Below are 12090 nucleotides of genomic sequence, written 5' to 3'. Positions count from 1 at the left end.
TATATATATATATATATATATATATATATATACACACACACACACAATGACTACTATTTAGCCATAGATATGAATGGCTACAATATGAATGAACTGGAAGACAATATGTTCCGTGAAATAAGCCATGCACAGAGAGAAATATCTTTTGATCACACACATATAGAATCCATTTACAAGAGGCAACATGGAGTCAGCCTGAGTGTTTTAATGGCTACATGGAAGAATACAGTACATGCATATGACAGAATATTATCAGCCTGAAAAAGGAAGCTTTGTTGCCACTGTAACGCCATGGATGAATCTGAAGGATACTGTGCTAAGTGAAGTGAGCCAGACATGGAAAGGCAAATAGTGTATGGTGATTTTCACTTCTTTTTAGAATGCCAAAAATCTGAACTTAATAGAAGCATAAAGCAGGGTTGGTAGAAATAGAGGCATGCTGGGAAAGGCACAATTCATGGTCAAATGACAAGGTCTGAGGCTGTAATGCTGCACAGCGTGGGGAGAGGCATGTATGCCCATTGAGTTAATTGTAATAATTGAACAAAGTATATGTGTATGGACTCAAGTTGTATGCCTTGCATGTAATCAACATTAACAATAATATACATTAATATTTCATATTAATATATTCTTCTATTCTAACATGATAGGTATATATAATTTTAAAACAAAACTAAAACACAGAATGATCACAAAATAAAACTGACTTATTCACAGTCCTAGTGGTAGAACATGGGTCCTATCCATCCCATATTCAAGACCTTCAGAATATGGGATATGATCAGAAGATTTGGCATCAGCGCTCAGACATGACTCAAGCATGAAGGAATATGAATTAGTGGCTAATCACACAGTTTCCGGTCGGTCCCTCTGTGTGAGGGTGCTGAGGAGCCTCTGCCTTGCCCCTCTATAAGGTATGGAAATGGCCTCAGTCACACATACAGGTAATCAGTTCACAGAGTCATCTATTTCCCAGCTTTCTACCATGCCAGGGTCTTACTCCACTCCCTCGTGCTGTATCCCGGAGTCATTTCTCAAATGTTTATGTCCATAAATTATCTTAAGAACTGCTTTTGGATGCCAGAGAAGGTGGCCCAGGCTGAGACAGAGGTCCTATTAAGAATTAAAATATCATTCTCTTCAAGTCAATGCTCACTTCATTATGCTGCCTTTCTGGAAAGAGTTGAGTGGTACAGGCCTTCCAGATATAGATACAGTCTTGATTTCTACTCCAGACACTCTGCTGCATTACCCAGAGAAGTAATTTACCATAAACACCAACACACACACACACACACACACACACACACACACACACAGAGGTATACACACACTTTTCAGGACTATGATAGCATTAAATAAAACAAGGTATAAAAAGCAGTAAACCAGTCTGTATTCTCTGTATTCTTTCCAATGTAGCATAGAAAGTTCAAATTCTAAAAAAACCAAAATTCTCTTCTATAAAAGTATTCTATAAACTTGAACCAACTTGGACTATGTGAGGAAAAGCTACAAATAATGAGGTGGCTCTCCACATCAATAACAAAGTTGAACCTCTCAGAAGCTGATGTGAAAAGGAGTGCTGTACCGCAATAAATATGGTTTCCTGTTTGTATTGCTACACGAGCTTATATATGGAACTCAGAACAACTATAAATAATGTTCATACCATATAGAATGAAGATTAACTAACATATAGTAAATAATTTTTGACACTGATTACGAAGCCACTGAGAAATGGTTTATCAGGAAACAATCCAGGGCGAAGCAGGATTCAGCACATCACAGCGGAGGAGCATGGAGGGCAGTGCAGTAAGCCATTGCAATGTTTACAGGGGTTATGGTGTTTAAGGAAAAGGTAAGCCCAGCTCCTCTCGATAGCGCCCTACAGACCGAGGAATACCGAGCCTCTTGAGTTTGACTTTGCTTCAGTACTTGTGAGAACTTGCTGTATTTTTCTAATTCTATCTTTATACACGTTCCTCCATCTCTTAAAAATGGTCCATTTTCTTCAGTGTGATTTAGAGTTCAAAAGATTGCCTGTCAGTTGCGTTTGCGCTTACTTATAAATCATGTCCGCAGCAGTTGGTTGGTGTTGAGAATGGAGAACAAAGTCGGCATCCATCTACACTGACTCAGAAGCAGCTAGCAGGACCACGGTGTAAATACCGGGCCTATGGGTTCACGGCTGCATTAGAACGTGATTAATCAGCATCTAATGCAAACCAGTCCGTGTCTGTATGAACAAGTCACCATGGCTCTGAAGCACGCGGGCAATGCTTGGGTCAGTTAAAGAGTCCTACTTTGTGCTTGCCATCTGGTCCAGCAGGTGGAGTGGCTCACACAACCCTGAACAGACTTGAAACTTCACTCTGGAAACAGTTGGCCTACTAAGCCATGTCATAATTACTAGTTCATAGCTTTCTTTGAGTCTTTGAAAAGGATTGGAAAAAAAAATGTCCCCATTAGGAAAAGTGGAGTTAATTGGTCAGAAAAGACATCACTTACCTGAGGACCAGGCTGACCCTGAAATTGAAAAGAAGAAAAACAATTATAAAGTTGATGTCTACAATGGATATTTTCAATCTAATTTAAATTAAAATGAATTCAATATGTTGACATCTAAAGCTACTAAACATCTTTAAAAAGATTTCTAAAGATAATAATATGGATAACTTCAGAGTGGAGCTTAAATATTTCTATTCTGTGGCAGTATCAGGCTCAGAATGCTCCAGCATTGAGCTAGGGAAAGGAGAGTCACGGATAACGTTACCCCTCATATTACAGTAATGTGTGAATGGGCATCTGAGAGGTTGAGTCTTCCAGCACAGATCATTAGTGCCCTGCATGCTCTAACATGACAACACTACAGTCACAAAAAGGAGTCCTTGGCTTTCTCATTGTTCCAACATTTTGAGAGTTTTGTTTTTGTTTTTAATAACATCTTCTTTTTACTTTGTATAATTAAACATTTCAAAATAAGGTATATAAAGGATCTTTTCTGGAGGATTAAAATACACCCTCTTTCAACAGTTAATAGATGATGTGGCCTCTGACCAATCTAACTCATTTCGAATGTCACTTTTTTTTTTTAAGTTGATGGAAATCTCCAAGCCGTGTAGTGGAGATTGCTTCCAAAGGAAATCAACTGTGACCAAAAGCACTGGTGACACACCACGTTCACAAAATCTCCAACTGAGTTTTCAGGCACATGAGAATAAAAGGACAGTTTCCACTAAGTTACAGAATCTTCCAGAATAACTAAATAGACTCCTGGGGTAAGATGGCAGAGTAGAAGCTATCTCTCTGTAAAGCAGTAAAGAAGAAAGAAAATGAATTCCATCACACGGAGAGAAAGACCATCAGATATCACAGAGTGGGACCGAGCAGGTGGCTGAGAAAAGAAACACAAGGGCAATCGGAGATAGGAACAGAACACATGCCCCACAGTTCTCAGGCATCCCCGAAAAGGCATTCAGCCTGGCTCTGGTGTGACAATGACAGTATAACCTACACTTCTCAGAAGTGTTGGATGTAGCTGGGGCAGGGTGGGGGTGGGATCTGGTGAGACCGTAGTTTCAGGCGTGGGTTGGCCTATGTTTGAAGTTTGTGGCCTAGTGCCACTTTGAGAAGATATCTTCTATTAAAGATAGCTCCATGGGATCCTGAAAAGCCAAGGATTCAGGAATGACACTGCCTTAGACTCTAGGTAGAAGTAGGTGGTGAATGCTCATAGCAGATTAGGAGAGGGTTAGACACAAACATACTGAGAGGCTCAGGCAATGGGAGGCTTATCGGTGAAGGATTCTGGGGTTGGTGGTCTGGCCTTTTGTGATGGCTTTTCCTTCTTTGTCAATGGCCTAAATATCTATGATAGCCCAGGGACATCCCTTGCAACCTTCTCCTGCCTGCAGGGCTTTTAGCACTGAGCAGAATCTGAAAGATATAGCACAAGCAACAAGCATCAGCTTGGTGCTCTACCTGCTTCTGCTCACACACAGCACACTCGGGAAGCACCCTTGACCTAGACCTTAGCCACACAGATGGACACACTGTGCAGTCCCCAGAAGTAGTCCTGGGGTGTAGAGACAGGAATCTGCAGTGTTGAGAAGTTCAGACCCCTTCAGGTGCAGCTCCAGTTTGAGCAGAATCAAACATGAGTCTCCACCTTCAACCAACCATCCTTCTACTTGGCAGGACTGGAGGCAGAGGCTGCTTGGGCTCACACAGGTTGATTTTATACATATTTGAATTCTATTTTTAGAAGCAAAATGTAGGTCTAAATTCTTCGGTTAAAGTAGACCTGCTCACACAGTTTTTCTTTATTGTGAACTTTTTCTTTTGCTCTTTTGTTTTTGAAGAAATATTTATTTCATTCGTATATAAACTCAATAGGGGAAATCACAAATCTTAATTCTATTTTAGTTAATTTTTTAAACAGTATTCCTCTTATTTTAATAAACACAATATATTTAAATTGCAATGGTAAATATAATGTTTAATTAAAATTAAGTTGGATTCATAAAACTAAGTCTCATAAATAAATACTAGACATACAAGTATTTTAAAATACCAAGTATGGGGCTGGAAAGATGGCTCAGGTGTTAAGAGCATGTATTGCTCTGGCAGAAGACTAAGTAGTGCTCCCAGCAGCCATTTCGGGTCGCTCACAATTGCCTGTAACTCCAGCTGCAAAGGATCTCACACCCTCCATGTCCAGCCTCCATGGGCAGACAATACACGCATGCATACAAACCCAGGCACAAATATAAACACACATCAATGCTGCTCAGATGTGAACTCTGGCTGGAACAATAACTACTGGGCTGGCAAGACATGCCTACAGTACAACACTGCTATGGATATCATAGAAACAACCACCACTCTCTTAATGAACTTAAGTCTCAATCCACATGAGGGAACCCATCCGTGGCCCCAATGTTGGACCAAGAACCTGTGGCTAGACAGGTCATAGGCCACAGGGAACAACCTATGGCTAATATTGTGGTAAATGGATATACTATCAAACTGACTCCCAGTGACTCATTGTTATACCTATAGATTAATGCATCTGTCAAGCATCATCAAAGAAGCTTCTATTTGAAGTAGATGGTGATACAGAGACTCGCAACTGGCCAAGGTGAAGAGGATAAGAAACTGAAGAATGCTCAACTTTAAATGGAACATCTAGATTACACCTTCTGTTTTCAAGGTTCAGAGATCTTCCTTTATCAGTCCTTTTTCTTTTCTTTCAGCCATTTCTACTTTCCTAAGTAAACTTAATAAATTTAAAGTATATTTCTATCAGCAAATAAATCGAGACACTGATAAAACAAACAGCAACTACTAAAGCAGGTAGGTAGGTAGATAGATAGATAGATAGATAGATAGATAGATAGATAGATAGAGTAGTGAACTAAATGAATTAAATAAAGTTCAGCCAAAAAAATCAGCAATAGATTAGACCAAGCAGGACAAAGTCTATCAGGGATTTCTGGTATAAAGTAGAGTGAATACTACATTCATAGTTTCATGAAGAAAAATAAATAAGCATGACCACACCCTCACCAACTCTGGGATATGATCAAGAGATCAGACCTAGGTGAATGGGAAGGAGTAAGCTTTATGCGAAGTACCGATGATCAAAGGAAAGTTAGGGAAAAGACCAAGTCCAACACAATAAAGTAGCAAGTCCTGATTGTAATAAGGATGAAAGAAAAGAATAAAACATCAATCAAATCAAGTAGGGAAATAGCCAACCAAATCACAGGAGTCATCAAACTTCTCTCTATAATGACTCTAGATATAAATGCTCTCTTAACTCTCCAGTTGAAGGGCATAGATTAGTTCCTTGGGTTATAAAACAACAACCAACCATCTGTTGTCCCCAAGAAAGAGACCTATGTGGCAAAGACACAGAAATACAAAGACCTAAAGAATGGTAGTCAATGTACCACGCAAACAAAAGACAAAATGGCACATTCACATATCTGACAGAGTAGGCTTCAAGTAAATATTAGTCATAAAGTGATAAAGAGGCAACTTCATATTAATTAAAGACCAATTCATCAAGAAGATATGACAACTGTCAATGTATATACACCAAATGGTGGGGCTCCTGTTGTTGTATACTTGTTTCATATGACAAATACTGAAGGACATAAAAAGTGGGGTTGATTGGTCAGAGAGATCACAGTCAAGGTACAATGACACACACATAAGAAACACATTATTTTGTGTGCCAATTAATAATTTTAAAGTAGTAAAACAAACAAGCAATAAGCAGCCTCATTCTCTCAGCCATGTCATAGTCTGAGGGTACCTTACTCCAGATTCTGCGTGGTCTTCCCTGTCTCCATTCTTGAGATTTCTACAAAACTCTATCAAAAACTTACTGGGAATAAACCAGGTAATCTTTCAAGAGCTTTACTTGAAATATGGTGGGGGTAAGCTTTCCTTAGCCCTGTGGGACATAAGAACCAAATCTGTTTCCAGTAGATGTTATTACACTCTCAAACTCTTCTAGGAGGAAGAAAGAGAACAGCCTGTCTTCTATTGATTCTTCCTGAGTACAAGGAACTATGTGCCACTCATAGCTTTAAGCTTCCTTGAATTGGCAAACAGAGAAGCTAAAGCTCAGAGAAGGCAGCTAGACATCACAAAGTCTATAGGATGAAAAGTCAGAATTTACCCCCAGGCTCACTGGGAAGCCCAAACATTTCCTCCAGTCCTTCTGCCTTTGCCTCTAGAATATGTTTTAAGACTTTTAATTTTTATTTTATGGGAATGACTGTTTGCCTGAATAAATGTATGAGCCCTATGTGGGTGCACTGTGCCTTAGAAGACCTGAAGGAAGAATCCGATCCCCTGGAACTGGCTGTAGATGGTTGTGATCTACTGTAAGTGTGTTGAGAACCTAACCTGGATTCCCTGGAATAATAATTGCTCTCCTCTCTTGTCTATTCTCTCTCTCTTAAGCTCTTGTCCTTATTCTCACCTTTCATCCTCCTTCTTCCCCCCTCTTCTCCTCTCTCTCTCCATATGGCCATGGCCACCCTCTACTTCTCTATTCTTCTCTCTCTCTCTCTCTCTCTCTCTCTCTCTCTCTCTCTCTCTCTCTCTCTCTCTGCCTTTCTACAATAAACACCTTGAAACAAACAAACAAATGCTCTCATCTGATGAACCATCCCTCCTGCCCTTCGCTCTGGAAGTCTAGGTTCACAGATGTTTTCAAGTCTCTAGCATTGACTCTGGTCAGTTTTCTTTGTGTGAGGAGACTCAACATCCCCGGCTGCTCCTGGGGAGCTACAGTGTACGCCCTCTGCAAACATCTGGGTGCTTTGCCAGAGACTAGCCACTAAAGAGACTCTTCAGCCTCTCCTTATGGCTTCTTCTGGGTTCACTGAGATACAGAAGTGCTTTCTCCTCAGTGGTGGATAGTCTTCTAGGCCATTGTATTGAAGATTCCTAACGACTAACCATAAAAGCCAAATTTTTAATTCGGTTTTCTAAAATACACTCCAAATGCGTACTTCTAAATTATGGCTAACATTCACAAAACCCAACATGTTGATTTTTCTAAAATGAAATTACCAAAAAGACCCTTTCTGCCCATGCAAATCATCAAAATGTTTCTACAAATCAAAGTTTGGATCAAGAAAAACCAAGAATCATGCCAAGCGAAACAGTTAAATCACAGAACTCTTGAAGTCAGGGCCCTGAGTGCAGAAGTGGAGAATACCCAGGCATTGAGCTGTCTGATTTAGTGTCTGGCAGCAGGAAGGGCAATGCTCTGGCCTCTGGCCCCAGCAGGAGAGGAGGAAGGGAGCCTGCAGGGGGAGCAGACTCTAAAGAGCTAATCAGAACAGTGTGGGGGGAAGCGATCAGCCAGTAGCAAACCATGAATTTGATAAATGAGCTGGCCCATCACAGGCGTCTGCACTGTTACTCGAGGCAATTAAAAAGCAATATTGGCCATTCTTTGTTTGGCCATCATCGCATTTATGGTTGGCAGAGAATGCTAAAACTCTTTTCAAATTGACAAAGTTATTTGGGTTTCTGGCTAAAGTAAATTAGTTTCACTACATGACACTTTTTTTTTTTTTTTTTTTGGATAAGAACTCTTGTCATTTCAGATGGGACAAAACCTGTTTTTGTTTGTTTGCTTGTTTGTTTGTTTTTTGTTTTGTTTTTTCATTTAACACATGCACAGGTAGGGATACAAAAGTTGTTTTAAAACATGGTATTATTTTAGATATTGGTTAGGGTATCAAACTCAAATCTACCATTGGTCAATGCAAAATAAAAGAAATCTACAAAAGCTAAAGGGGACATCAGTACTGCTCACCCCTTAAGCCCCCGAGGCACGCATGTGGACTTAGGCTTAGCTTCTTTTTCAGTTGAATATACAGCATCTACAGGGCAAGTTCAGATAAAGCTGCAGAGCGGCTGATCTCTCGATGGTACAGGGCTGATCTGAAGGGCCAGTGGAATCCTGTCAAGGAGCCTGTGCCTTTCCAGAGTTGCCAGTCTACAGTGTTTGCCAGGCATGGGACAAGCAGAAATCTCATCCATGTTCGGTGCACAGAGACTAATCACATTTCAGTCTCCATGGTATCAAGACCTCACTTGAAGGTGCGTTCAAAATGGCTGCTGATATGTGCAAGTTGGAAACATTCAGACTGGCCGGAAGGGGGTGACAGTGACCCTTTAAGATAAGCTTTTAAAGGACTACTGGTATACTTTAAGTGTTGTATTTTCAAGTCTAGCTTTAAGTTTCACATTCCAGAAAGGGCCCTTTGGGTTTCTCTTCATTGCAGAATAAACACATCTGCCCCCTTAGTGAGAGCTTACCTAGGAAATGAGCACGGTACTCAGACAGACACAAATTATAGCAGTTCCAAGGTAAACCCTATAGGGACATGAGTCCCTATGGGCACATGTGTGCCACCCAAAAGGAACAGGAGCTCCGACCTGAACAAAAATATCTCCCTACTTAAGACCACATCCACTTAACAAGAGAATGGTCTTTCAAAATTTTTTGCTAACAGTGTTCTAAAATATAGCATGGTGACTTCAGTTGGCCATATGGTGAATATGAACAACTGGCCCGATTCAAATTTATAGTAAACTTTAGATAATATTTGAAACTACTAATACGCAAATGATAGAGAGGAGCAACAGAAAAACACCATCATAGGAAATAATGTATTAAAAATAGATTTGCACAAGCTACACAATCCTTCAGTATCTGAACTGCTTTTGCATAATAAAAGCTCTTAGGCACTGAACTGAAATGAACACAATTCATCATTTAGAGCATCTATGCGCTGCCATGCAGGGTCACTCTTAGGTAGATATTACCTTTGTTGCAATTACTTAATATTACCTAACAACAATGTAAGAGTCTTTCAATTCCGTTTTCTTTCATGGTTTCTACACCAGGAAGGAAAAGTCAAATTAGAGAAAAATAGTGACTCTCAAGCCTGTAGCATCTCTCTTTAAAAGTTCAAAAGAAAGAGGAATCAGGAAAGGATAACTCTAAGCATGTCTGCGGAGCATTTTCTCAATTAATGATTGATGAGGGAGACTCAGCCCACTGTGGGTGGCGCCATCCCTGGGCAAATGGTCCTGAATTGAATAAGAACGTAGGCTGAGCGAGCCTTAGAAAGCCGTGCTTCTCCGTGGTCTCTCCTTCAGTTTCTACCTCCACTTCCTCTGATGACAGACTATCACTTGGAAGTATTAAGATGAAAGAAACCATTTCAAGAGAGAGAGAGAGAGAGAGAGAGAGAGAGAGAGAGAGAATAGATGATTCTATCAGGCTTGTTGTAAAGATGATAAAACAGATTCAAATCCTTAAAAATTAATTCTCACATAACATTTACATTTTATAAACAAATAGCAACTGTATTTAAAATCTAGTCATACCTAAACAGGTTGACAAGTTACTGCCATAATAATTAAAAACATATTTTGTAACTCAGTACTTTATTTTGGTCTTTGATAAATAATATGTTTATATGTGTAGATTCAAAGACATAGACAAATGAGCCACACACATTTCTGTCATAAAAATTTCCATGTAGGGAGCATTAGATGATCTTTATGTATTAACTTATAACATTTAAATGTATTAGCCTAATTGTCTATTGAAGCTTATTCGGATTTTATGTACTGTAAATGTCTCTATATTCCAGTATACACACTTGACTATATTCCCAATTACTTCCCTTTGATACAACATGAAAATGCAGTGTTACTATAATTTTGAATCAGATGTATTTACATTATAGCATACTAAGTACAGATTATGTATTTTCCAGTATAATTTGCATAAAATATGCATTTACTCAGACATTATAGTAACCGTATTTATCTTTGTAAAAGGAGGAAAAGAAGAGGAGAAGAAAGGAACAGAGGAAAGGTAAAAGGTGAGAAAGAAAGAAAGAAAGAAAGAAAGAAAGAAAGAAAGAAAGAAAGAAAGGAAGGAAGGAAGGAAGGAAGGAAGGAAGGAAGGAAGGAAGGAAGGAAGGAAGGAAGGAAGGAGAAGAAGAGAGGACAGATGGGGAAAAGGCCTTGCCTTGAGTATAGATTATGTGTAATTGCTTGTAGTTTTCTGTACTTCTTCAAAGTCTATTTCTGGATTATAAAAAATATATTAAAATATCAATTCACTGTGAGAAGTTTTAAATGGGACCTTAATCAAGTTGCTACCTCTCCCGCCCTCCCCCATATCTATTTACACAAAGGTCCAAGTCAGTAATTTTGAATTCCTACCTTTCCCAGTTCAGGGTGTTTCAATCAATCAATAAGACGGCACAGTTATTAAAATTCTGTCTGTAAAGCTCAGAGAGTAAGGATTGTAGGCTCACCTTTGTGCCTGCGCGGCCATCGCTTTTAGGAGAGGATGGTAGCGGGGAGCGGCAGGAGTGGTACAGAGTCAGCACCAGTGATGCAGGCCAGAACTCAGCAGGTTGAGGGCCAGTGCAGGCAGAGCCTTTGGAACCTCCACTGTTTTCATAGCACTGGGATGTCACCTAGCTCTGTTGATTTATGCTTACCAGCATAGCAGCTGGTGGCTTGATACGATCCAACAAAACAAGAGCTAGAACATGAGATAGAACTTACCTAGCTTCTATAGCTTTAAAAAGGCGTCCCCTTTTCCAAGAATGCAAAAACAGTTTTTACTGCCTTACCAACTTCCATCACATAGCACATGCCGAATAACCTTCTTTCTGCTAAGTTTGACAGTATCTTTACAACTGTGACATTTTGATCGTCCCAGCTAGATGGACTTAAAGTCCGTTTATAACCATCTCACACTGATTCAATTTACATGCATTCTCAATTCCAGTCCCTGACTATGCTGCCAAAGAATGGACTGGGTAACGCTCTTCACTGTCCTGAAAGTTTTGCACCAGTAACTGTGTGCTAGCAGATTCTTAACACCAGAAAGCTGCTGAATCGACATTCATAGCAAGTGACATAGCATAGTGAGTTGACAAACAGATAATTCCAGGAAGGCAGGGCCCTGGAAGTGGAACTCTACTTCAAAACCGAGAAGAGAATCACCAAGTGTAAATATTTACACACTCAATGTCCTTCATGTTTGGGCATGTGTGAATGTTTACCGTTTCCTAAAAGATACTAAGGGCTTTGTAAACAGCACCTCTTTGTTAAGTTAACTTACCTTTGTGTTAGAGTCACATCGAGAATGAGTTACAGAGAGGTTAGGCAATGTCAAGCAATGACACAGCTCCTGGGGAAAACTGGGCTGTGAAAGTGGGTTCTCCATTCTTACCTGTATCCTGCAGAACAGCTGAAGCCAGGGGCTCAGCAGAGACAGAAGGGGCCCTGAGCAGCCAGCAAGCTTTCAAAGTAGATGGAAGCTACTGCGGCTCCCATCTGTAGCTTTTCAGTGTTGTATACACATTGTACTCCGAAGTCCCCCATTGATTCCCTGGGAAATCCTTCACCTCAGGTTAAGAATCCCTCAGTAGAGAAATAAATCTGCCTTAAGGCAGGTTTATGTACAGACCAGAAACCTCCCTTAAACTTCCAGGAGCATCCTTAATCCACCCCTCC

At 40.0% G+C, this 12090-nt stretch overlaps 1 protein-coding gene across 4 annotated transcripts in view; it reads right to left on the bottom strand.

Moving 5' to 3' along the window:
- The window catches only part of Col25a1 (collagen type XXV alpha 1 chain), a 410366-nt gene that overhangs the window by 169057 nt on the left and 229219 nt on the right, over positions 1-12090 (bottom strand). For all 4 annotated transcript variants that reach the window (XM_021157594.1, XM_021157596.1, XM_029474968.1 and 1 more), the window contains exon 5: positions 2512-2529. In XM_021157594.1, the coding sequence (XP_021013253.1) occupies positions 2512-2529 (18 nt within the window). The remainder of the gene's footprint in view (positions 1-2511; positions 2530-12090) is intronic.

This window comes from Mus caroli, chromosome 3 (assembly GCF_900094665.2).
Source record: "Mus caroli chromosome 3, CAROLI_EIJ_v1.1, whole genome shotgun sequence".
NCBI lineage: Eukaryota > Metazoa > Chordata > Mammalia > Rodentia > Muridae > Mus > Mus caroli.
The sequence above is the reverse complement of the archived record's forward strand: the minus strand, read 5'-3'. Positions and strand labels throughout refer to the sequence as shown.